The 27,453-nt window shown below is 48.7% G+C and overlaps 1 protein-coding gene across 2 annotated transcripts in view; it reads right to left on the bottom strand.

Moving 5' to 3' along the window:
* ACSF3 (acyl-CoA synthetase family member 3) overlaps positions 1-27,214 on the bottom strand; it is a 62,824-nt gene extending 35,610 nt beyond the window's left edge. For both annotated transcript variants that reach the window (XM_066637658.1, XM_066637657.1), the window contains exons 1-6: positions 27,147-27,214; positions 24,382-25,109; positions 21,901-22,056; positions 9,722-9,876; positions 8,589-8,734; positions 3,718-3,830 (exon numbers count right to left, since the gene is read on the bottom strand). In XM_066637658.1, the coding sequence (XP_066493755.1) occupies positions 3,718-3,830; positions 8,589-8,734; positions 9,722-9,876; positions 21,901-22,056; positions 24,382-25,080 (1,269 nt within the window). In that variant the 5' untranslated portion in view covers positions 25,081-25,109; positions 27,147-27,214. The remainder of the gene's footprint in view (positions 1-3,717; positions 3,831-8,588; positions 8,735-9,721; positions 9,877-21,900; positions 22,057-24,381; positions 25,110-27,146) is intronic.
* Positions 27,215-27,453: the final 239 nt, after the last annotated feature.

The following is a 27,453-nucleotide window of genomic DNA, read 5'->3' on the forward strand; positions in this document are numbered from 1 at the left end:
GACCCAATGTGTGGCAGCAGTAAAGAAGGCTAATTCTATGCTTGGGATCATTAGAAAAGGTACTGAGAACAAAACGGCTAATATTATAATGCCGTTGTACAAATCGATGGTAAGGCCACACCTGGAATATTGTGTCCAGTTCTGGTCGCCGCATCTCAAAAAAAGACATAGTGGAAATGGAAAAGGTGCAAAAGAGAGCAACTAATATGATTACTGGGCTGGGGCACTTTCCTTATGAGGAAAGGCTATGGTGTTTGGGCCTCATCAGCCTAGAAAAGAGACGCCTGAGGGGGGACATGATTGAGACATACAAAATTATGCAGAGGATGGACAGAGTGGATAGGGAGATGCTCTTTACACTCTCACATAACACCAGAACCAGGGGACATCCACTAAAATTGAGTGTTGGGAGAGTTAGAACAGACAAAAGAAAATATTTCCTTACTTAGTTTGTGGAACTCCTTGCCACAGGATGTGGTGATGGCATCTGGCCTGGACACCTTTAAAAGGGGATTGGACAAGTTTCTGGAGGAAAAATCCATTACGGGTTACAAGCCATGAAGTGTATGTGCAACCTCCTGATTTTAGAAATGGGCTATGTCAGAATGCCAGATGCAAGGGAGGGCACCAGGATGAGGTCTCTTGTTATCTGGTGTGCTCCCTGGGGCATTTGGTGGGCCGCTGTGAGATACAGGAAGCTGGACTAGATGGGCCTATGGCCTGATCCAGTGGGGCTGTTCTTATAATGGCTCCCTCTTTAGAGACCTTTTGGCGAGGCCTCAGGACCTTTTAATTTTGGAAGGCTTTGATTGCTGACATGTAGGGCTGGGGTTTTTTTATGAATGCAAATTTTAACAGTCTTATCTGATCCAGTGGGGTCTGTTTCTGTTTTGTTGTCTAATTGCTTTTATGTTTTAACATTAGTATTGTTTTTAAATTTATGATATGTACTGGTATTTTTTATCTTTTAAGCCGTCTTGAGTTCCTTTGAGTGCAGGAGAAAGGCGGGATATGAATTTTTTAAATAAATAAAATTTCCACACTGTGCATGATTTTGCAAACCTCAATCATGTTCCATCCCCAGAACCTCCCGGACATCTTTTTTTCTTAATGAAAGAGTCACAAACACCCTTAAGTCTTTCCAGGTAGAAGAGTGTGCTCCAACCCCTTCATCATCTTGGTGCCTTTCCCTACACCTTTCCCAGCTCTATTGTCTCTTTCGAGATAAGGCAGACAGAGCAGCACACAGTATTCCAGATGTGTCTCCCCACAGATTTAAACAAGAGCGTTATTGTCCTGGCTGTTTCCATTTCACTCCCTTGTCGAGTCATCCTCAGCATTATGAAATTTGTATTCTCCACTGCCACAGCACACTGAGCCGATGTATTTATTGAGCCATCATCATCCACCACAACTCCAAGTGCCTTTCATTGGTTAGCCAACACCATTCCAGACAACACCAGTATCTCCAATAAAGCAGTTTGAACAGAAATGTTAGCCTAATGCACGCATGATAAATAAATGATGCTTCACCCCAAAAGTATCAGGCACTGTTTCTGCGCAGCTGCAATACCCAATTGCTGCTACTTCTGCACCCCACCTTACCCACCCCATCTGATTATGATCTCTTGAAAGCAAAAGTACAGAATGGAGGTTAATCACCACTGAAGCCAAAAACGGAAGCTATGGACAGTGCCAAGGTTTGTGGAGAGTTTTCTGCAGGTTGCCTAATGAGGCAAAGTGGGAGAAGGAACAGAGAATGCCAGCAAAGTTCCTGCTAAGTAGACTATTGATCTTTGGGAGGTGCCAGAAACTAGCTTTGCAAATTACATCAGCTCTTTGCTACGCTGTGGCATGGCTCTTGGACTGCCAAGTGCAACTTTCCAATACATGCACAAGAGAACATTTTTCTCTACTGTATTTAACCTCATGAATTTGCCCCCCACCCTTTCTCTAAGATATGGATGTAACTATGAACGTTGTAAATTGCACTGGAAAATTTCAGAAGCAAAGGACCTGAATGAACAAAGATGTGCCCAACTATTCGTTTTCTTTAACACAAGGTGAAATTAAGAACCTAAGAAAAGCCCTGCTACATCAGGCCAAAGGCCTATCTAGTCCAGTTTCCTGTATCTCATGATGGCCCATCATAAGAACATAAGAACAGCCCCACTGGATCAGGCCATAGGCCCATCTAGTCCAGCTTCCTGTATCTCACAGCGGCCCACCAAATGCCCCAGGGAGCACACCAGATAACAAGAGACCTCATCCTGGTGCTCTCCCCTACATCTGGCATTCTGACTTAACCCATTCCTAAAATCAGGAGGTTGCGCATACACATCATGGCTTGTACCCCATAATGGATTTTTCCTCCAGAAACTCGTCCAATCCCCTTTTAAAGGCGTCTAGGCTAGACGCCAGCACCACATCCTGTGGCAAGGAGTTCCACAGACCGACCACGCGCTGAGTAAAGAAATATTTTCTTTTGTCTGTCCTAACCCGCCCAACACTCAATTTTAGTGGATGTCCCCTGGTTCTGGTATTATGTGAGAGTGTAAAGAGCATCTCCCTATCCACTATGTCCATCCCCTGCATAATTTTGTATGTCTCAATCATGTCCCCCCTCAAGCGTCACTTTTCTAGGCTGAAGAGGCCCAACGCCGTAGCCTTTCCTCATAAGGAAGGTGCCCCAGCCCCGTAATCATCTTAGTCGCTCTCTTTTGCACCTTTTCCATTTCCACTATGTCTTTTTTGAGATGCGGCGACCAGAACTGGACACAATACTCCAGGTGTGGCCTTACCATAGATTTGTACAACGGCATTATAATACTAACCGTTTTGTTCTCAATACCCTTCCTAATGATCCCAAGCATAGAATTGGCCTTCTTCACTGCTGCCGCACATTGGGTCGACACTTTCATCGACCTGTCCACCACCACCCCAAGATCTCACTCCTGATCTGTCACAGACAGCTCAGAACCCATCAGCCTATATCTAAAGTTTTGATTTTTTGCCCCAATGTGCATGACTTTACACTTACTGACATTGAAGCGCATCTGCCATTTTGCTGCCCATTCTGCCAGTCTGGAGAGATCCTTCTGGAGCTCCTCACAATCACTTCTGGTCTTTACCACTCGGAAAAGTTTGGTGTCATCTGCAAACTTAGCCACTTCACTGCTCAACCCTGTCTCCAGGTCATTTATGAAGAGGTTGAAAAGCACCGGTCCCAGGACAGATCCTTGGGGCACACCGCTTTTCACCTCTCTCCATTGTGAAAATTGCCCATTGACACCCACTCTCTGCTTCCTGGCCTCCAACCAGTTCTCAATCCACGAGAGGACCTGTCCTCTAATTCCCTGACTGTGGAGTTTTTTCAGTAGCCTTTGGTGAGGGACCGTGTCAAACGCATCAGATGCTTCAGGGAGCACTCAAAACAAAAAGACACCTGCATCCTGTTGTTTAGGTTTACATAATGCATTCTGCTTCAATGTGTGTGGTTTTCAAATAAGTATTGGTTCTTTTTCGGGGGGGGGGGGGTGTGGAACAAAAAGGGGAATGAGGGTTTCTTTGTAACCATGAAGGCCAGGACAATCATATCCTGGCACCCCAGGGCATCAAATCTGAGATCTTGCCAGAAGAAAAACCTACAGGCCTCCAGGTGCTCCTTACCCTCTCCAGCCTCTCATTTCCTCGGGCCCAACCAGTTCACCATCTTACCTTTGTGCAATGCTCATCTCCTTCAGCATGGATAGTGTAGGAGGGGCCATCTCTTTGCAGGCTCTCTGTGGCTATGCGTACCTCTACGCCTGGAAGTGGAGTCCCCACTGACCCTGAAAACAAGCAAATAAATTGGGCTGTCACCTTATTAAATAAATCTCAGTTGATTAATTGTATTAATCTATTAATCAATTCACATAAAGGTAAAAACAAAAGGCCTGCAGCTAGCAGCAGATTATCCTTGATTTTAGCTGATACACATCGGAGCTGCAGCAGACGTCCTCTTAGGAGAGGCATTCCCTTCTAGGTGAGAGAAAAGGGGGAAGTCCTCTTCTATGGTACTTTTGCTGCCAGCAGCTTTTATTTAATTTATTCCATTTTTATACCACTTTTTTTGAGATCAAAATGCTTTTCAAAAAACTGATTGGAATAACCATCACACACACACACATTTAAACAATATCTATACGTACTAAAATAGCAGCATTAAAATGAATAGACAATGACAGAGTCAGGAAGGCTTTACCCAAATAAAATATTTAGCTCCTACCTAACAGCTGCAAGTGTAGGGCTGGGAGGGATCTCTCCTGGAAGAAAGTCTCACAGGCGTGGGGTTGCCAACGAAAGGGCCCCACTGCTTGTGCCTGCCAACCAATATCTGTCTACAGTGAGCCAGAGACCAGGGTCTCCAATGCAGATCTGAGGGACCAGGCAGGTTCTTATGGGGGTGGTGGTGACACATGGTCCTCCAGTAATTTGGTCTTAAGGGCTTTAGAGGTCAACATTAACACTGTGAATTTGGCCCAGAAGCAAATATTTATAAGCCTTTATGTTACAAATGATTTATTTGTTTATTCTTACATAGTGAAAAAAGGACCAAATGGAACCTCCATCTTTGGAGGAATAGGAGATGCTGCCTTCTCAAATGTCTGGGCACCCCTGGAAGGATGTGCACCTTGCTGTGCCACTGGTATGACTCAACAGGGTTTTTCCTATGTTCACATTTGCTCTTTAACCAACCTGCTGCTTACTGGCTTCAGATAAATGCTGGGCGGGAATGACAAGGTGCCCTGTGCACTGCCAGCACAGAAGCTCTAAAAGCACCATGGTGTTTTGACAAAGATTCCTCCAACACCAATTAAAAAAGCAGGAAACAATGGTTTGAGCTTCTTTCCGAGGGAGCTGTGGGTTTGCACCTGATTCACGACCGCTGCGTGTGCTCTGAAGACAAGACAGCAATTTAATTATTGCAAAGATAGGGAGGCCTATACAGGCCACGCAAGCCTCCTCCCCTCCAACTGGCAGTGTGTGGGGGAGGGGAAACCAAAGTCTCCTGTACTTTAATTCAGTCCCCATATTGCCAAAATAAAACCGATGTATAAAAGAAGCCCCCGCTGGGGCTGACTTATCACACACTTTCCAGAAAGGGTCTTTTTTCCCCCTCCCAACCCAAAATGACAAGCCCCTGAAAGCAGAGGTCTATAAAAGCCTGGGAAATGCTGACAGTGTTAATTATAGCGATACCAGCACGACAGCACAATTAACGTCTTCGTGCGGAGACAATGACTCCCGTTCCTCAGACCCAAGTGACATTTAAAAATGTCGGCACAGTTAACAGAGGGTCCGACTTGGCTTCCGGTGATGGAAACAGAGATGTAAAGGGAGGGAAGGAGAGTTCCGCCCCAAGAAGACTGAGAAGGGCTGCATCCTGCGGGGGTTTGTGTTGTTTTGTTTTAAGCAACCTTGTGGGTCTTCTTATTCTTGCCTAACACTGAGAACAGAAATGGGCAGAACCTGCTGCATGCTCTGTTCATGGGCGCCTGGACCTTTGGCAAACAGCCCACAGAGTCCAGTGTGAGCCCTGACAACCCAAGACAGGCAGCAGTCGGAGAAGAGAGTGACCCTATTAGTCCTCTGCCAATTTCCCCCCTCTGTTTAACTTAGTTGTCAGCTCTTCCCTGATAAATTTAATTGGCCCTGCGGTCTGTGTCCTCCGGTCTCAGGGGACCTGGATGTTGCTATGCAAGGTGGTGTCCGCAGAGAATTGAAACAGGCCAACGATAAGGCTCTCAGCACTCTCCCTGTCAACAGTCTATGGAGTCCCCGCTGTAGGGCTATTAGCTGCCTCTGATCTAAACCTCCAATTAAAGTGGTGATTAGGCCCAGTGAGGCATTCGCCGGCCCATGAATTATTCATCTCCCCTTGCAGTAACAGCACAAGGGGGGGAATTCGACAGAGCAAGCTGCTGAAACAGAAGCATTTTAAACAGGGTTTTAACCATGTACAAGCAAAATATTTATCCCCAAATCTTTCATCTCCTCTTCTTCCAAACTGAAGGCTGCCCTGTTGTATCAAATGGCGGCACCCTGACACTGCAGGGTCAGGGACCTTATGCAAGAGAGGAAGACACACAGACCTTGGCATCAGGATGGCAGAAGGGGAGGCAGAGAAGCAGGTGCCTCTGCTCACAGCAAAGCCGCAAGGGAAAAAAAGCATAATTTGCCTGTGCAGTAGAACAAATTCATGGTGGAAAATACACACAATACACAAGACTGAGAGCCGGGCAAGAGCTGCTGTGATAGCAGTAGAAGGTTCACAGTGCACACAGATGTGCTTGTGCCCAGTGACTTGGCATGTCATTCCAGCAGAAGAAGCAGATCTGTGGACACATTCCTTTGCATGCACTGACCTGTCCCTTCTTTTGGATGCATGAGATATTCTACAGATGGGGTGGGTGTCTGCTTGTCAATCAGCTTGCCAACTGCATTCCACTGAGGATATGAGGTGCAGGGGCTCACCTGAGCACCTCCTCATTCTGCCCTCCTTCCACATGGGGGCTTCTTGGAGGTGTCTAGATCAGAAAGCTGTGCCATGCAGAGAGAAGCAAGGGGATGTGTGGGTTTCATCTCCCTGGGAACTGGCTTTTGCACAGAGTTTTTTCATTCTGCCTGCTGACTGCATACCCCGCAGTGCCAGCTGTCCGGTCTTGGAGCTGTGGGTTGTTCTAATTATTCTCTTTTGTCTGTGTTCTGTCAACCTCAGCATCTCACTCCTCTTTCATCCTCTTGGCATGCATCCTACTACTGAACACGAAGGGGACAGAAGACTGCTGGGGCCACAGGAGGGCTTTGATGGTGCTGGTGTCACGTGAACAGAACACTGGAGGAGAAAAAAGGTGCACCAGCAGGAGCTGTGCCCCACCCTCTTCTCTGTGAGGCCTTGCTACAGCTGGCCCTCTCTTGCAGTCCCTGGTATGTAGCACTGCAAGGTGGTGGGAAAAACTGCCACAGCTCCTGGGACCTATGTCCAGATCTGTTGGCTGATGATGCATTTGAGGGCAAGAATTCTTGCCCAGACGTGACCTGACATACATCCCTGCAAGGGAATTGGGCCAGTCTTTTGAGTGGGATGCAGCAGGCACTGCACAGCTGGTAACATTTGGAGCAGCAGAAAACATGCTGGGATACACGAAATGCCCACGTTCAGACCCCACCATCTTCACTCAAAAGAATATCAGGTAACAGGAATGAGAAAGGCCCTTCTGTGCCTGGGGAGCTGCAAGACAGGTGGAGAGTGGCCAGGATGGACCAGTGTCCAACTCAGCCTCAGGCAGCTTCGCCTACACAGGAGTAGGTGAATATGCAAGCTTTTAAATAAAGGGTTCATCGGAAGAGTCACTGCCACAGGGAAGAGCGTGTGAGTTGCATGCAGAAGGTCCCAGGTTCAGCCCCCTCACATTTTTAGTTCAAAGGGCCTCCAGCTGATTGACTAGTCAGACCAGACAGTCCTGGATGAGACAGACAGCAGAAGGCAGCTCTGTGTGTTAACAGGCTCCAAGTGGTAGGGGTGGGCAGCGGTATCCAAAGCAGCTTCAGCTTCCTAAGCTTAGCCTCCTTAATACACACACAATTTACAACAACAACACCCAACAGTAAGAAGGATCCACTCCAAGGAATAAAGACAAGGGGGAAGTGCAGAGAGATAGATGGCAAGCAAGAAGCAACACCCGCTCCCCTCATTTCACAACAAGGCACTGGTATTTCTTCACACATGACTCTGCCCTGACTGGGAACAACCAATAAGCAAGGCTGAACATTTCAGGGCGTATGGAAGCAGGGCTTGCAGCAGTTAAGAGCCAGTGTCTGAAGCAGAAGATATAGAGGCAGAGGTGGACCTGGGAGACCTGGGTGGAGGGCCTGCCTCTGCATCAGAATCACAGTGTGGTCTTGGAGGAGCTGCTTTCAATTTCAGGCCTCACCTACACAAGCAGGAGAAGGTGCTGGGATGGAGAGTCCCACCTCAGCCTGCAGGTCATGGGTCCCATTTTTGAAGGTTCCCTCAAGTTAAAACAACAAAAAATAAAGAAAACTCTCTGCAAGGAACAAAATTTAAAGCACAAGAGGTGAACAATCCACTCCAACCTGCTCTTTCTGTGCTAGGTTTTTATTTGCAGGAAGTCCTTCAGTTAGAGGGGCATTCAAAAATGGGGGCCCTGAGCTGCAGCTCAGGACTCATGGCACCTCACTCCTTGTTCACTCTGCAGTGTATGCAGCCCAGGTCTCAGACTCAAGTTTCCCTCCTGTCAATGGAAGTGCTAAACAGCAGCGGGAGCCTCTCATGGAACTCTGAAGGAAGTTAGAAAAGCACTGGTTCTACTCACTCCCTCCTGATTTCTCTGGACTTCTCCCGCCCTGGTACAACCCCATCAGGGACCACTCTCCCTCAATCTCTCTCTTTGTCAGTCCTGGTTTGTAACATGGGCCAAAACACCACTTTTTGCTTTTATTTTGTGTAGTTACAATGAATAGCACCCAAAGCACTTTGCGGGTTCAGGTCAGCCAGCAACACAAACACCTGTCGGCTCTCTCACCTGGGACGCGAGCACCATGCAGTGGATTGGAGAGTGCCATCCCGACCTCCGTCATTCCATATCTCTCCAACAACCTGTGCCCGGTGATGCTCTCCCACCTCTCCAGGACGGGGACTGGGAGGGCAGCAGACCCCGACACCATCAACCTGCCAGCGGAAATGACAGGAGCAGGGGTACCACACTTAACAATGCAGCACACGCTTCTTGCTACAGCTGGACAACACCTCTCCTTAGACGAGACTTTCAGTGGCACCGCCCAAACAGGAGAGCTCAATGCCACAGACACTGAGCTGTGGGGCTGATTCCAGAACACAAACCAGGCATCACCTATGTTGGAAATCTATTTGTTTCCTAGCTCAATTTAAATTTAAAGACCTTAACGAAGAGGACCAAGTGAGGCCAAGAACTGCATTTCCCTTATGCATCTCCCTGAAGCCCAAGACTGGCTTCAGAGACCCTGGAGATATGACAGGGCACAAGGAACAGAATATTTTGCACCATAACTCTGGATATGTGTAGTGCCTTAGGACGCCCTCTCCTCCAGCTTTTAGGTGGGTCATGAAAATTCACCTATTACGAGATAGGTGATAACCTCGTAGATAACAGGTTTTTAATGTCTGGTTCTCTACTGTTTTAAAGTTTGCTTCTGCTTAATGCTGCTGCCAGTCATTTTTAAATGATAGGTTAATTATTGTGGGCTGGAGCACCTTCCTTACTGGGAAAGGCTATGACATCCCACGGCTGCACCTCACTCAGCCACCCACCCTTAAGCAGGAACATATAGGACCAAAGCACATGAGCATCTGGGCAAGCCTACTTGTGAAAGCCTCCAAAGATGACAATTGCACAGTCTCCCCAGAGAGTGGAGCTCATTGCAAAATTGCAGGCCTTCCTGGAAGGCATCAGAGGGATGGAAAGAGAAGACAGGAACCAACAGGAATCTAGGAAGCTGAATTTGGGCAGGTTTTGCATGGCCAATTACATGGTTCCTCCCCACCCCCCAAACATCAACAACAATCTGGATAAAGGGGGGGGTGGTTTCCAGGGTATTTCCTGTTTTGTAGCTAAGCAGGGGGAAGAAAAGCAAGAGCTCTTCCTGATCTCATTGGAGGTCCAGGGGAGGGTCCACCTACCGGATGTTATCTTGGCAGACGGCACGGATGAAATCCCGGACGTGAGGCTGAGTGAAATGCTTGTCATAATGCTCGGTCAGCTTGGCGTAAATGGTGGGTACTGCCATGAAGATACTGACCCGAGGAGCCTGGGGGTCCAGGAACCTCTCCCAAACCTGGAGCAGAGAAAGCAGGAACAGAGGAAGCAGTTGCCTAGTGCCTAGGGGTCATGGTCCCTCTGTCTCGGTCTTGTCCAGGGTCTCAGGCTTGGTGTCTTTCTCTGCCTCCTCTGCCCCAGAGATACCAATGCAGGCCAAACCTGGGGCCTCTGGCATGCAAAACAGACAGTCTTCCACTCAGCGATGCCCCGCACTGGCAAGGGGAGTTTCCTTAGAGGGGGACACCCCATGCGTGGGAGACCATAACTGAGTCCTTTCCCCTGTCATCCTGTGCCAGGCCTGAGATGAGGGAGTAACAGACAATAAATAGGTATTTCATGCCCCCAGACAAGAAGAAACACACATGACAGGAGCAAAGTGAGTCAAGCTCCCCCACCTGGTTAGGCAACTCCAGGGTCTACAGGCCTGACTGAGCAGCTGGCCCCAAGAGCATTCAGAGGACAGGTAGTCTAATGCATATTTAACCCTGGCTGATTTGCCCCCTCGCGGCTGCTCATCCCCCCCTCACTCCTTGGCAAGCAAAGGAAGAAGCCCCATCAATAAATAAACAACGGCAGCCTGCTCCGTTAAGGCTACCCTCTTCTCCCTGCTGACTTCTGCCCTGTTGGTGACAAATGTATTCCCTAACAAATCGTGACACCGTGTGCCTCTCCAGCTCAGCATGCTCAGGCGTACAGAGGCACAGGCAACAGGGAAAAGAGTGAGATGACTGCCAGTGAGTGAGCTGCTCTCCCTCATGTCGTCACAACTACTCCACTATCCTGCATGCCGCCCTGAGCTCTGTCTGCCTGCCCCTGCTTCCTACCCACCCTTTGTGGGACGCCACCTCCAAGAATCTGCACACCAAACCGGAAATCCCCCTACTCCTTCCAAGGAGGCAGGCCATACCTGAGACAGGTGTGACTCCACACAGCTAGTGAGAACTCTGACCCTACTGAGCACCCACAGTGAATTGTCACTGGAGGCTGGGCTGATGTGGTGGGATTGGTGCCTTTGGAAGAAACCAGCTACAAGGCCACCAAGGTCCAACTTACCACAAACAGTTTGACCCTGAGTGCTGCCAGTTTTGGGATGACACATATATAAGCAACCTTCCCTATAGGTCTCCCCAGACTTGTAGCCACAGCTCACAAGTTCAATCCCCAAATGAAAAGTGGAGCAACCAGAGACAATAAAAGCAACACAGTCTCCTCCTTCCCTTTTCCACTTCTGTATTATTTGTGTATATTCTTACAGAGATGAATGCTGCTTCACACTGCCAAAAATGATAAGATCCAGAAATACTTCAGAAATATGATTCAAGGAAGTTTCAGAATCACAGACTTGACTCTACAGCAAACGTAGGCTGATGTCAGTTCTGTGGGGTCTACAACTTTTTTCATTTACTAGACTGAGCTGTAATTCAGGAGTTGTTTGGCAAGAAGAAGGTCCCAGGTTTAATCTCCAGCAGCATCTCAGGGTAAGACTGGGAAAGACCTAAGCCCTGGACAGCTGTTGTCAGTCAGGTCACCAGTACCACATCAGGCAGAGCAAAGTTTCCTATCTGCCACATCTTCACAGGCCAGGGCTTCAGGTGACAAAGCAAAAGTGAATGCCCAGGATCTCTTTGTTGATCTGTCCGGTGGTTCCAAGTCTGCACTTGTGGCTAAGAATCTCAACTGACCACGGTCTTCCTAGTCCCTTTTTGGGAGAATCCTTACAACCAGCAGGTGCTAAGTGGTCCACTGCACATTGGTCAGTGATGCACTGCCACCTACCTTCAACCCACACCTGGCCTAGAGAGCTTTGTAAGCTGCTGGTTCCTGTTCCCTCCAAGTGCGATAATGTAACAGGAGCCTTGCTGGATCAAACTAAGGAGTCCTCTGCTCCAGCATCAACCCGGATGCCTCCAGAAAGCCCACAAATGGGACACAAAGGCAGCTACTTCCTCTCATTTACTATTCCCCACACCTGCAGTCAGACTGCCTCTGAACATGGTGGTTTCATTTCAAGGCATCATAGTTAATAAGAAGAACCTGGGGAGAACCCTGTGAGATCAGATGAAAAAGTTCACCTCATCCACCTTCCAAGAGATGACCAGAGGGCCAACGGGATGGCTCAGGGAAGCATCAGCAGGAACAAGAGCAACAGATCTCTTCTGCTGCCTGCTCCCCAGCCACTGGCATTTGGAGGTAGACTGTATCTGAAGAGGGGTGTTTACATATAGCCATCACACTGCTGGTAGGTCTCTCCTCTGTTCATTCTGTCCAATCCTCTGATATCATCTAGCACTCTCTGCTTTCAGAGCAGATCTCACCAATCTCTCTCTCTCTCTCTCTCTGCGCTATCCTGTCTGTCACTATCGCCACATTAATTATTTGCAGACAAGACACTGACAAGCCATCATTATATTCTGTTTACCAGAATACTTCCTTCAGTTCCCCAGGATTTTAAAAACACAGGGATTTCGCAGGTATCTCTGACTGCATACAGTCTCTTATACACAGTCTTAAAGCATCACATTCAATCGGGTCATGAAAGCAGTCAGCCCTTGCCAGCCCTCTCAGTTTTTAACAGGCATTTTTGGTGCCCAGTATATTTATCTAAACACCTGGTTCCAGCTCTTTGAACACATTCCACCTGCTCTTAAGAACGTGCATTGGTTAAGGGAGAATCCCCCTGGTTATTATTTCATTTCATATTTATTAGACTTCATTATACAGGTGTACCCCTGTATCTGCGAGAATACATTCCAGCCCTCCCCCGATAGGGAAACCACAGATAAGAGGGAACGCTATCTCTGCCCCCCCCCCCGCGCTCATTACCTTCGTTTTTCATCTGTGGCATCAAGCAAGCTTGTATCTTCCTTTAACATAATGCAATAACCAGGCAAGCTTGTAGAAAGGCAAGCAGGCAGGCAGCCTAAATGCTAGAGAGACACAGCCAGAACAGGAAGTAGAGAACTGTGGATAACTGGATCCATAATTGAATTGCAGATACAGGGGATGCCTGTACTTCATTTTATTTTCTTGTTTGCATTTATTTTTATCCTGCTTTTCTACAAACAGATACACTCAGACTGGTGAACAACACTGGAAAAATTATGAAAAACCTCAAAATCATGGGCCTGCTTAAATCGGCTTCACAGACTACCTAAAGGTGGAAGGGCTTTCATAACTGTGGTGCCGCTACCATGCTGGCGGTCCCTGCCTGGTCTCTGCCAACTGTATTTCTACTGGAGACAGGCCAGAGAGCATGGTCGCCAAATCTCATCTTAATGTTCTGGCAATTTTCAAGTCTGACCATGACAGGCTTTTTAATAGGAGAATATCAGGATTTAAAACTCAGTCCAGAAATGAACAGGTGTCCAACACAACTGAGACAGTATCCAAGCAATTACGCACCGATTGTCACACACCGACTGGCACTCTGGTGGCTACAGTTTCCCAACCATCTTGAAAAGCAGCCCCAGATAGGGAGCCACTGCATTCATCCAATCTGGGTGACCAGTTTCCTCCAAGTAGGGCAGAGCTGGCTAAGGACTCTTCTCTTTAGTTTACTTCCAACAATGGAAGTTACCTTATGTATACATCAGTTACAGCTACGAGGTGTTTCAAGACCTGTGAACTGCACTGGCCTTTTAAAAGATGAGAGGGATACACAGAGAACAGCAGTGACTTTGAATGAGCTATCACAGCAGCCAGAAACACAGCCACCATGCTAGGGGCAGGCTTACTGCTGGACACTGGGTGCTGGGGATTAACAACAGGTCATGGTTGGTTATCACATCATCTATGAACATCCCTGAGGAATCTGCTCAAGTACAGGTGGGAGGTGGGACACCGAGACAGATTTGGACTGACACAGGCCCCTTTGTGCTTGTTGCCCTTAAAGCCTCCAATGGCTTGGCTGACCCAGGCACTCAACAACTCTTTCCTTCAAAGGCAACCCGGACCTTTGCTGTTTGCTCTGCCCCCAAACTGTTTGTGTGCACTGCATGACTCCATTTTAATCACTTATTCATCAGTCGGCTTTGCTGATCTCTCGGCATCTCCAGCAACAGCTCTCAAGCCCTGCTACGCTGCAGGCATGCTGAAAGGAGCAAACACTTTCCCCAGGACCCAGGAATCTAACAAAATATGACAGGCTCTGGTTTCCATTCCCCCCTCCATCTCCCTCCCTCCTCTTTTCCTCCTCACACATCAAAAGGCATTATTCTGTAACAGATGTTGAGGACAAATGGCAGGTCTGGCGAGAAGGGAGGAAAACTGATAACTTTTTTCAAGCTGAGTTTCACAAGGAACGGATCCTGCGTAATCCATCCGCCCGGTGACCTGCCCCTTGCTCTCCCTGGTATTCCTTTCGATTCTCAGAAATGAAGAACAGTTCATTCAAAGGAAGGTTGCAATAAAGCCAGCCACCAACCTTCTCCAGCCCAAAGAATGTTGGAAGCTCCCTCCTTGAAAAATTACAGTAGGTCTCTCTCTAATGGGAAGGGGTTTTCCTGCAGACTTACAAAGTAGAGTAGAGGATATGCCAGGGTAGAGTAGAGGATAGAGTAGAGTACAAAGTCCAGTAGAGGATATGCCATGGAAGCTGTTCCTAAATTCCATCATCATTGACTTGGACTGTGTCCCAATAGCTCCAGTTTGGAGTGCTAGGAGTTTTGTATCAGGACTCCCAAATCCTTGCGGTTGAAGAGTGAATCATGTCTTGGCCAAACTGGTTGGTCCACCAACAACCAACACAGTGGACAACTGGGATGTGCTAAGCAGACAGTTCGTTCTCTGTAGCAATGTCCTGAGGGAAAGGGTTGCAGGAAGCACTAGTGGGACAGGGCTATGCCTTCATCTACTGGCTTGTGTGCTCCCCAAAGGCAACTGCTGGACCACTAGGGAAATAAGATATGGGCTCTTATTATAATAATTATATAATTATATAATATTATATATAATTGTATAATAATAAGCCCATACCATATGGGCTCCCTTTGGCCTGATCCAGCAGGACTTTTCTTGTGCTCTAAAGTCTAAAGGGGTTGAACGCAGCTCTGGGAGATTCTGTTCTGCTTGTCAGAGGGGGAAAGTCCCACTGGAGAATATGGACCTGCAATCAGCACACAGGACAGCCCCAGTGGAGCACACTGGCTAAGCACAGAGAAGGCTGCATAACAAGCAGGCAGCAAAGCTGGAGACCCAAAGGCCACAGATAAACCTTTTATTAATAAATGATTAATGGGCAGTAATATCCTTTAATAACATCCAATAAAAGGATGCCGGGGAAAGCGTGAGCAAGACACTCGTAACAGATGGTGCTGCAAAGTGAATTATGACACGTGGCAATTCAAGCAAGCAACAACGCACCTTCACGCAGGGTGCCCAACGCTGTGCAGCAACATGGGCTTTGCAAGCCGTGGTTGCACCTTTAGAAATCAACCTGCTGGGGATGGCAGCTCTGGGACACCTGCAGATTTCATCTTGAACCACTGAATTCTTTGTCAAAGTCAACAGCAAGGAAGACCCAAAATAAAGGGGTGGCTGCAAAAGGTGCCATCTAGGCATTTTTGTTTAACTTCAAGAACTGGGCAATTCATGAAAGTCCAGGAAGGGGTCACACCTCAGTGGGGGAGCCCTGCTTTGCACATAGATGGTCTGAGGTGCCATCCCTGGCAACATCTCCTAGGAGGTTGGAACAGACCCTTGTACCTGTCAGAAACCAGGAGGCTTTCAAAAGGCAGCAGGGTGGGTATTCGGGATATTCTACACGCAGAGTTTTCCAATTCATCTCCAATCTGCTGCTGCTGCTGCAACTGCTATTATCTGGCCACAAATGAGCAACTGGAACCCCACTAGAGGAGGTTTCCGGTGTCTTGGACACTGTGTGTGCAGAGGCACTGATGAATATTACACTCAGATTCTCCAACGGCAGTGGAAAGCAGAAGCCACACAAGGGTCCCTCCGGAGGCACAGGGAAGAGGCTAAGACAACCCTTGAACCAAGCACCCTGCCACTCCCCCATACAAAGAGCCACTGCCTGCCACAGAGACCAGCCGTGCCCAGACTGCCACCTGTATCTGGAACAGCAAAGGCATGCCATGAATTAAGTAATCTAATAAACACTGTAATAATAAAGTATTTATTGCATATAATGAAGTGTTAGTGATTAGAAAGGTTGGGAGCGCTGCTGCGGTTTCCCCTGAACCCATGCCAGGATCACTCAAGGCTGAATCCGGCAGTGGTGGCGGCTTCGACGGCAAGTTCCCAGCTTTGTTTTGATCAGTGTGTCAAACGTTTGAGCTGCCGTTTGGGTTTCTTTACATCACCCTATAATTGACTGCTCTCTTGAGGTACGGAGAAATAGAAACACAAAAGGCAGCAGGGAAACCTCAGGTTCCTCCTGTGAAATCCTCCACTGAAACTGTGCTGCTTTTCCAAGAGCTGATTTGGGTAGCAAAGGGCACTTTGTAAACAGCTGGTGAAAACAGAATGAAAGGAGGCCTGTGCTCAACTCCACAAGAAAGCCCAGTTTGCCCTCATGCACTTTCTGTAGCGTCAATCAAACCACTTTCCTGCTCCCTAGGGGGAGACCCACACAAGAAAAGGAGGGGTGGAGAACAAGGGGGAAAAATAAACATAAGCAAAAAGAACACAGGAAGTTCTGCAGAGGCTTGATTACACTGGATTGCTCACAGCAGGCCAGGCAGCTGCTTTCTGCCCAGTCCTACTTGGCCAAGGTGACAAGTGAGGACAGTGTCTGACTTCCTCTAAGTGCTGCCCTCAGACGCCCTTGCTTGTCACACTCAGTTGAGCTCCCTGATCAGAGGACACCAGCTTTGGCTCCTCCTCTCCCAGCCAAAATGCTGTCTATGCCATCAGCTTATAGCTTTGCAGAAGTTGCGACATGATCAAATGTACAATTCATCTTGATCAATTTCAATCTCACTCCAAGTTGAGTTTGGGACTGAAGCTGCTGTGATCACCCTGTGGGTTGACTGATGTTGGGAACAAGACAGGGGAAATGCCCCTTGTAGTTCTACGGACTTCTCAGTGGCTTTTGATATCACCAGTCACAATATCCCTCTGGAATGTTTTGTACAGATGAAACTTAGGGGGTGACTTTCAACGGGCTCTTGTTCAACTCTTGTTCAACCCCTTGGCCACTGGCCTGCTGGGTCCTCCCCCCCTCCAGGTTCCATACCATCCCCCATGCTTTAAAACATCTATGTCAAACTGCCTCAGAAGGTCACCTGAAGATCTGGAGTGGGGTACTGTCAACACGCAGATGGCACCCAGCTCTATCTTTCTCCTTCAGCTGGGGAAACAGTGGATATTCTGAACCAGTGGACTGGATGAGGGCAAACAAGCTCAAACAAAATCCAGGCAAGACAGAGGGGCTGTTTGTTAGGAGAGCTGTTGCTCCCGGAATGAAGTGCAGGTCAGGTTTGGATGGGGCTGTGCTCCCCTTGACAAAGCAGGTTGGCAGCTTGGGGATTCTTTGGGATCTGGTATTGCTCCTAAACGTCCAAGTATCAGTAGAGGCTAGGTAAGCCTTGCCCAGCTTCAACTGCTGTGCTTGATGCACCTGTTCTTGGATAATCAGACCTGGTTGCAGTGGCTAACCCACTGATAGCATCTAGACTGGATTGCTGTGATGAGTTTTACATTACAATAGATGTAACAAAGACTGCTCAAAACCTGGTTCAAAATGCAGCAACCAGCTTGCTTACGGGAAGCCATGGGAGTCCTGTTGTATCATCTCACTGCCTACCCATCCATTTCTGGCCACAATTCAAGCTGGTGATGACTTCTAAGGCCCTATTCAGCTTGGAACTCAGGTACTTAAAGGGCTGTCCCTTTCACACAAAGCTGCCTGTCCACGGAGGTCACTGCAGGAGGACATCCTGCACATGCCAACACTTGTAGAGGCACAGCTGGTGGCGAGGCAAGGGAGGGTCTTCTGGTTGTGGCATCCAACTTGTGAAATTCCCTCCCAGGAAACATCTGTGCAGCTGCCACCCTCCTCATATTTTGCAAGGCTGAGAAAATGTTTTTGTTGAATCACTTTGCAGTTGCTTGTTTGGTTGGTACTGTGCTTGTGCTTATCTATTTTTCTATTGTTTAACTGTTACTGAATTTTATGAGCTGCCTTCAGCCCCCTTGGTCAGGCAGAAAAGTGGTATATAAATCTTTTCAATGATAATAATATGGAACAACCAATCACCTAGGGACACAGGATGTCATCAGATGCAAAGAGTCTTGGACTGGCTTCCTTTGGAGTATGCCAAATTCAGTCACTGCCTGTAAAGATTATTCTGTGTGTTAGACAGAGGCAACCTTCATTTTCACTGCACTCTTGCAAAAGAACTCCCTGTAGTCAGGAGCTGCTGGGACAACCACTGGGACCTCCTGAACCACTGGGGACTCCTGCTGGCACAGCAGCCCCAGAAGGTGAACCATCAGGAACATCGGTTGGAACATTTCTCTGGGTGGTGAAAGGCTCCTAAATGATGGAGAAGTTCTGCTCCCCTCAATTCACCATCAGGAAGGGCCACAAAGGTTTCCTGTTCAGACTGGACAATGAGAGTCTTTCCTGGTTCTTGGATGTCCATCATGACTCCCAGCTTGACTCCCATGTCTCCAGGTGCCTCCTTGAGTCACAGCTCTGATTCCTGGCTGCCACTTGACAGCTGCCTGTCCCCCAGCTCTACCACTGACAGATGATGCTCTTTGATTCAGCTCTTTCACCTGGTCCAGTACTGTATTTGCAAGCCTCCCACGAAACCTCTCCTATTCGTCAGCATTGTTTTTAAGCCACGGTACAAATGGATCACAAAGATCCAGTGCCGAGTAGTAAGTCTTAAAAAGATCTGATCAAAATACGGTATGGCGACAACCAGAAGTTATGGGGAGCAAAGAACAGCTGAATGGGGCATTATAACCTTGTTCTCTCCCCTCCAGCCCCTCTTTGGTGTCCAAGTCATCACAGAAACCACTTAAACAGTCTCACATTTCCCCCCTGCTATTAAGACACTTACAGCACAATCCTAACTTGCGCTGGAAAAGGCAAGGCGACGGGCCTGCGCTGTATCCAGCACAAGTTTTGGGCTGGCTGTGGCTCAGCCCAAGGCAAGGGGAAATAATTCCCCTTACCCCATGTCACACTGCAGCAGCCCCAATGGGTCTACTTGGATCTGCACCATCTGAAGAGATGGTGCAAATCTGAGCAGCCCAGAGCTGTCCCAGGCTGCCTGTCCCTGGCCCCAACTCCTGCTCCCCTCCTATCCTCCCCCACCCTGAAATGCCTACTCCCCTCCCCCCATGCTGGCCTAGAAAGGCCAGCGCAAACTTATGGGCCTGGAGTCTGTGTCAGCACGGGGAGATTGCTGTGCATCTTGTGCCGGCCTCCCTGACTCCCCAGTTGGCGCAAACATGACTTACTGCACATTTGTAACAAACCCAGGTTGGTGCAAGGGACTTGCGCCAGCCCAAGGGCGTTTTAGGATTGCACCCATAATTTTTTAAAAAGACATTTAAGGAAGGTGACATTTCTCAGATGCCACACAGCACAGTACTATAACGACCCTGCACTTCACATCCCACATCCTTGCATTTCTCCAGAGTGGGGAGGCAGAGGCAGGACGCTTGAAGTTCAGCCTTCTGATACCATCCAGGGAGAGCATGCTGGCCAAGCAGGCAGGTCATGGGAATACAACTCTTGCCACTCCTGGAAAAGCTGCATTTGTACCTGACAGGCAGCTCCTCCTGTGGAAACTCTGCTGCTGCTCCTCCCTGCCTTGTTTCAGCTCCTCTGTGCAAATGCTGCTGCCAGACGCTCAGACCTTTTCATCTCCTTTGCTACCTTCTCACATCACAAGTGCTAATGACAGGGCTGCTGCCATGCCTTTCATCTGCTCCACTGTGGCACTATCTCCAGGGAAGGGGAAGGCACATCAAAGCAGCCTCCTCTGCAAAGCCACGATCTCTGCAGCTGGCATGGAATTTCTGTGCAGCAGTGACTGGTGACAACAAAGGCACCATCCCTGGCCAACCACCACCATTGTTTCCAAACAAGGGGAGGCAGTCGTGGAACAGGGTGGCAGTCGTCTCTTCTGAACACACTCATCAACAGGAAGAGGAAGGCAAAGCCAGCAGAAGAAGCCAGAAAGGCTTCCATTACAAATTCCCTCTACTACCTTAGAGCAGGGGTGTCCAAAGTTTTTGGCAGGAGGGCCACATCAGCTCTCTGACACTGTGTCGGGGGCCGGGGGAAAAAAAAGAATTAATTTACATTTAAAATTTGAATAAATTTACATAAGTTTACATAAATGAATATATTAATGATGAACTTATATTAACGAATGAAGGTCTTGCAATAGCTCAATGCCTATAAAAGGCATTGCACAAAGCAAGGCTGGCCTTTCCTTTGCTGCCGCTGCTGCATCACAGATGTGAAAGAGCAAGCAGTGGAGGAAGCTTTCATCCCACAGCTCACAAGAGAGGTCAAACAGTTGCCCTCATGCTGAGAGAAGTTGTGTTGGGCCAGTGTGGGCTTCAACAAATCTCCAGAGGGCCAGAGGCTCATTGGAGACTGGGGGATCTCTGAGGGCCGCATTGAGAGGCCTTGAGGGCCACAAGTGGCCCCCGGGCCGGGGTTTGGGCACCCCTGCCTTAGAGGAATCATAGCAATATCCAGGCAGAGGGGGGCAAAACAGAGGCAAAGAAGCAAAGCCAGCCATACCTTCTTACTCCTATGACAGCAAGGGCAATTTTTCTGCAGCCCCCTTTCCTTTAAAATCCTAGAACTTGTCAATTTTGCTAATATTCTCCCCTGGTGGGGCTAAAGGAAAAGATCTACTGCCTAAGCTTAACATGGGTGCAAAAAAAGTTTGCAAAACACTTTGAGGCCCAAGCATTTCCTTGATACAAAATACCAAAGATAATCAGACTTTCAGTCTTACCACATGTCTCTCTTTCTCTCACACACACCCCAAAAATTAGGTCTGCAACTGTTAATTGATTAACTGGTTAGATAAGAACAGGGCTACTCAAACCCTGGCCTGGGGGCTGGATCCAGGGTTCTGCTTGGTAAGCAAACCTTTCCATTCTGCCTCTGCACGGCTGGTTGATCTGGTAGACCTGGCCATCAGGACACTCTGGGCAGTTGCATCTGCCCAGACATCCTGTCACACAGCCTTCTGGGACGCCAAACAACAAATGCAACTGCCCAGAGTGCAGTTCCCAGGGTCTCCAAGTGCCCAGGGTCTCCAAACCCCGGCCTGGGGGCCAGATGCGGCCCGCAGCCAACCTCTTGTCCCCTGAAAGCCTCTGGCCCACTCAACTGAACATGACCAGAACTGTGCTCTGATTGTGCCTGGAGGGTGTTCTGAGGGCCAAAGATGTTGAATGAATGAGCCCATTCATTCATTTAGTCACTCATCTAAGTTCCATCTCTAATTTATTTATTTAAATTTTATATTTAAATTTTTTCCCGGCACTCCACACCACACCAGATATTTGATGCGGCCCTCTGGCCAAAAAGTTTGGACCCCTGAGAAAGACAATGGAACGGAAAGCTACAGTCTGGATGGGGAACGCATTCCCGGTGCACAGCGGTCGCGGGTTTGGGTGCTGCTGGATTAGAAGATGATACCTTTTTCATAAACCAAAACCACCCTCAAATGACCACACAATAAATTTTGTTTTAAAAGTTTGTCGTTTAAATATAAGAGCTTCCAAACTCTACAGATAGCAGGCACTGCCTTAGAAGAGGCACTCCCCCTCCTCGTACAAATGTGCAGGACAGAATGCCTTTTCTAAGATGGTGCCTGCTGCAGCATATCCATGTGCCAACCTAAAAAACAACCCACCCTCTCCATCTCTGCTTCCCTCCCTGTTCACCTGGAGGAAATTCTTATTCACCACAGAAGGCTAGCTATTCAATGACTTTAGGAATCTTAGAGGAATTGGCCTTGATTCCAAAGCCTGGTCTCCCGTGGCTGCATGTAACAGGCAGGAGGGCAGCCCACAACCCCAGCAAGCTTACCACTTGTGCGTTGAAGTCAGGGAGCATCATGCATGTGGCACCCACCCAGAGAGGGCACAGCAATTTGTTGACCACTCCATGGACATGATGCAAAGGCAGCACATGGAGAATGACATCATCCTTCGTCCATCCCCACTTGTCAACCAGCCCAGTTATCTGCAAGAGTGCATAAACACTGTTCAGCATCAGGAAGAGAGGCCATGATCCACTGCACACAGACACACAGCACAACTACACAATCGCTATTCATTTAAAGGGGGAGGCATTAAGCAGAGCATCAGGGTTTCAGCAGTGATCAGTGTCAAATTAGTATTAAATCGGCGGCAGTGGAAGAAACTCCATGACTACCAGTGCTGGACTGGGGTCATTACTGGAGAAAAATGGCTAGTTAGATCAAGTCAGCTTGCAACACAGCCCCATTGCCTTCTTGACTTTCCTGTCCCAGTGGGTTCATGGCCCATATTCCCCCTCAATTCTTTCATGTGTGATTAGTCCTTCTTCTCCACAACCCCTTGCATCTACCAAGGTTACTCTCACTGTTATGGTTTTCATATTTTGTTGAAAGAGCTCAGTGACAGAGCCACTCCTGCTGTGACTGCAGAAGGTCCACAGTCAGCACCTGGCAGCATCCCCAGGTAGGGCTGAAAAGGACCCTGCCAGACATCTGGGAGCACCTGCTGGACAGAGCAGGCAAAGCTAAGCTGAACAGACCAAGGCCCTGAGTCAGGATAAGGTGCTTTCACTTGTTCATGTGATGAGGGGGGAAAAAAACATACAAAGATGCCTGCAGACTTTCCAAGGGAGCTGCACAGGCCTGGTCAGGTATGACCTGCACATGTGCCCATGACTCTCAGGGGCAGTCAGAAGGATGCACACTTGGATCCAGGCAGGCACTACCAAGATGCGCAAGTCTAGTGCTTTGCACAAGGCATAAGTCATTAATGAAATCTGTCACCGCAGAGATGGCCCTTTGCCCAGGTGGATTTTAAAAGGTTTTGGAGGAGTAGGAGAGAAGGTCTAACACTGGCAAGGATTCCTGATGGGTACATGGAACTTCTGAGTTTAGTGGTGGTTGCTGGTGGGAGGGCAACCGCAGGAAGGACTGCTGCACTCATGCTGAACTTGGGCATCCTGCAGGTCCAGTAGTTGATCACTACAGGATGCAGAATGCTGGACCAGACAGACCTTCAGGCAGATCCAGGGGGCCCTTCTAATAATAATCTCTTTTCTCTCCATATTCTATTTGCATCACTAAGACACAAGTAGGGACAAACTCGTACTGGAAGCAAACCTTGGCTGCTGGCTTGTCTACATATCATGTTCCTAATTCCGGAATCTGCCCCCTTCCTTCAGCCCCTCCTTCAAGTTTAGCTGCCCCCGTCTTCCACTTTTCATTTGGTTCCAGGTCGGTTCTTGTAACCTCTTCTGCACCAACCTGCAGTCTCCTAGCCAATCCCCTACTGCCACTTCAGAATTAAAGGTTGCCGGCTTGCCTCTCTTTTGCCTTGCATTTGCCTTTTGAGCCCTGTCTCTGAAGCAAGGGTCCTCTTACTTCAAGTCTGGTTGAGGGCGCCAATTCCAAATCTAACAAGCGGCCACAGAGAAAAAGCTGTTGTGTGACCAACACTTCTCAATGGTTCCCATTTGAATTCAGTTGATATTATCGACCTGTTGCTGAGAAAGAAAAACCCAGCCTCCAGTTTCTTGTCAGGAGGGTACAAATGCTCATAGTCTGGAGGATACAAAGCTCAACTAAGAAACTCATAGTTCAGATGACGGAAAATAGAGAAGGGAGCAGCTCCAAGCTGCCTGAGCCATGCAGCCTGGGCGTTTTGCCTCCCCAAGAGTGCAGTTTCATCTGCTGCAGGCAAAGACCTGGTGCTGCATTGTCAGTCAGCAGACACCCAACTTCTCTCTCTTTTTGGCTAAGGAAGCTAATGGATTTTTCTGCCTTGGGGATTTGCAGCTAAAGAGTAAACAGACTTTCCTGGATGACTTTTCAGTCATCTCATAGTGACGCAAGTGGGTAAGAAAGGCAGTTGTTTTGTGCTGCAACTGTCACCTCTGCTTTCTGGAAAGAGAAGGAGCATGGCTCAAGGGGAGAGAACCTACTTTGCAAGCCGAAGGCCCCAGGTTCAATCCTTGTCAGCCTCTCCTGGCACAGATGGGAAAAGAAGAGCCATCACCAGTCAGCAACCACAATACTGAGCTAGACAGACAAAGGTCTGACTCAATTTAAGGCAGAAATTTACTCAAAAACACAGCAAAGCAACGAGAAGTGTTTAAAGACAGGGTACTGGGCATGCTTGGAAGCCCCACTCCAGACCCTAGACCCAGGGGTGTTGGCTGTGAGTAGACAGTGAGGGAACTGTACTCTGCACAGAGTATCTCCCCCTTTTCTTACAACTTTCTAAATTCCCAGGTTGAGCTATGCTGTTTCCAAACCAGGTCCCTAAGTCAGTAGGGGAAGTATAAACTCACCACAGCCTGAAGGTTCTGGTGGGTGCTGAGGACTCCTTTGGGTCTCCCAGTTGTGCCACTCGTGTAGATGATCATGGCTCCCCTGTCCTTCCACTCTGAAATGGGACAATCGGCTTCCTGAAGGGATTTGTTCATTGTTGAATTGCATTTTCCAACCTTGGGAAGTGAAAGAACAGGTACTCCAAGTTTCTTGGCACTAGGCACAATCCTCTCCCTGTACTCGTCTTCTACAACAAGGAGAGCGCTCTGAGAATCCTTGATAAAATACTCCAGTTCTGAGGCGGGATGCTTTCTGTAGAGAGGAACGGCAATGCCTCCACTCATCCATGAAGCCCACTGAGCAATTACATAGGAGGCATCATTGGGGCACAAAAATGAAATCCGCTCCCCCTTCAGATCTTGACCTGAGCGTCCAAGTGTCTTACAGATTTCCTGGGATAGGTGGAGGCTGTGAATGTACAGCTCTCTATAGGTGTGCTTTCCATTCTGGTCAATGATGGCTACTTTTTCTCCAAAGGCCAGTGCTCTGGTGAAAACTGGGGCAACCCACCCATAACAAGGGGTCCTGTTGGTGTGCACACCTCTGAAGAAAAACAGTGTGGTCCTGTGCCCAGAGAAGTTCCATCTCAGACGGCAAAGACTGAGAGCAAGTAATTGGCCTGAGTGGGTCCCTTGAGGCAATAACAGGGAGCCTAACATTTCCTGGTGTCTTGTGGCAAGCTGCAGTTCTGGAAGAAGGAAGAAAAGCACTCGATAAATATACAGAACTTGCAACAGGACGAGCAGCTTCAAAGATACACAAGAAGAAAGGACAAGATCTCTGTCTTTAGTAAATTCATAGACTGTCAACTGTGAAGGAAATCCAACCAACATTCTCTGGAAGATTAAATAAGTGCCTGTCTGGGGAGCTCTGGCAGTAAACCAGTAGCAGCGGTCTGCACCCCTGCAGGGATTCATGACTGTAGCTGCATCAGCCCCTCTAGATAAAAAAGAAACACACCATATACATCGAGAAATACATCATTTCAGTTTGACAGACACTGGTCCAATAAAAGCAGGTGCCATGTCTGGTCCCAAACAGGCCCAAGTATCACAAACCCTGCCATCTCACATGAATGTGAAAGATGGGATACATGGGGGAGGAGTTGCTTGCAGGAGCTGATGGGATTTACAGGGCTATCTATAACCATCTCAGAATGAAAACTGGGCTCAAAGGAAACAGCCACCTGAGATTCCCTACAAGAAGGAACAAGGTGCAGTTTACTCTGGGCCCCAGTTCTGGCACTCCTGCTCATGCACAGGCAGGCCCAACAAACTTCTCTCCCCCTTGCTCATATCTAAGCTGAAAGTCAGAAACTCATTTGCACATTTGCAACAACCTTTCCCATGTTTAAAACCATCCTAAAAGAAGCTGCTGACTTAGCGTGGGAAGGGCTTTTAACCAAATGTGTCATGCACCAATGGAAAAGGAAAAACACATCTGATGACAGCAGCCAGCCCTCTTTTCATTTCACACATTCCTCTCCAGAAGCACAACTTTAAAGAGTGTGTGAGTGAGAGCGAGAGAGACAATGAAGACTGTTAGCAAAAGCCAAAATCACCTCCTCCTAACTTTGAAGCCCCGCAGGACAGATTCTTGCTGGCGAAGGTGCGTGTGAGGGTCGCTAACAGAGGTGCTAATTGGGAGAGTGTGCATCTTCCACACACAGAGAATTCAGCCATAATAGGCAACATATTCAAGTGAGTTGCAATGCAGTTGCACTGGAAAGGTAGCCTCAAAAGATTTTCACCACCACTTCTTCAGGATGATATACACCAAGGGCATGGATTCAAGACCACTTCACACTGATCAGTCACCATTTACAAAGACTTGTATGTGGCAAGCAGCTCTGATAATTGTGGCTCCAGTCTGCAGAGGGCCTTGAAGATCCTCATAGTATGACCAGTTTTGCCACTGCTCCTGTGATGCATTCTTACCATTGCCGCCAGTACTGAGGGCTCAGGGGTTGGTTTCACCAAGTGAGCTCACTGGTGGGCAGAGGCCTTTGGCTAGTAGCCCACCTGCCTTACCCCTGGCACCACCCTGAGCTCTGGTCTATTGACCTGTCATTGTTATCTGCTCCAGTCTTGGATCTGGTGTGAGGGGTCAGTTTTTCCAGAGAGGGCTTTCCCCTTGCTCCACTACATAGGCTGAGGCAGACAGAAATACCCAGGCATTGGTGAGGGAGGAAGGCAATTGCAATGTCCCCTCCAGCATGGTCCTCCAAGATCAGGGACCTGTCCCTGGTGCAAGGATGAGGTACTGAGAGATTGAATGATGCCTGCTTGGACTGTTGTTCCATTGTTTGCATCAGAGGCAACTGTTTGAGGGTCTTGTGGCCTGTTTGCCTTGTGTGTGGGGGGGGCGCCATTTGCCTTGTGTGTGTGTGTGGGGGCCCTTTGCCTTGTGTGTGTGTGTGGGGGCCCTTTGCCTTGTGTGTGTGTGTGTGTGTGTGTGTGTGTGTGTGTGTGTGTGTGTCACACCATCACCTCTAGACAAGGTGGGAGAAGATGGGGAGGCAGCAAGAGGGTTGGAGGGAGGGAGGCACTGCTTTCCCCCCTCCTTGGGGGGAAGGGAAGAGGGTCCCCAGAGAGGGGGAAGGGAAGAGCGGTGACACCTTCCTCTCCACCCCCCCCGGCCAGTGTTTGAGGCGGGGGCCCCTCTTTCCCTTCCCCGGGACAAGCCCCTGGGGAGTAGCCCCAACACCCCCCACTCTCCTTCTCACCCTCCAGGGAAGATGAGCGCCGGAATCCCCAGTCCGGCCTGGCGGTCCGTCCGCGAAGAGTGCCCCCCCGGAGGAAACTAGGGCCTGCCACGTGGGTTCCGGGTCACATCCGGTCCGGCAGGAGGCAGAGCGTGTCCCCCTCCCTTTGCCATTGTGACGTCACTGAAGAGCACAGCGACGGGCGGGCAGGCAAGGCTCAGGCCAGCTCCGCACAATGTCGGAGTGGCAACAGTTTCAGCACAGGGATAAGGGCGTGTGCCTGTGTCGTCATTGGTGCTCTGTTGTAACGTCACAGCACAACCCATGC

This window comes from Tiliqua scincoides, chromosome 9 (genome assembly GCF_035046505.1).
Source record: "Tiliqua scincoides isolate rTilSci1 chromosome 9, rTilSci1.hap2, whole genome shotgun sequence".
Classification (NCBI taxonomy): Eukaryota; Metazoa; Chordata; class Lepidosauria; order Squamata; family Scincidae; genus Tiliqua; species Tiliqua scincoides.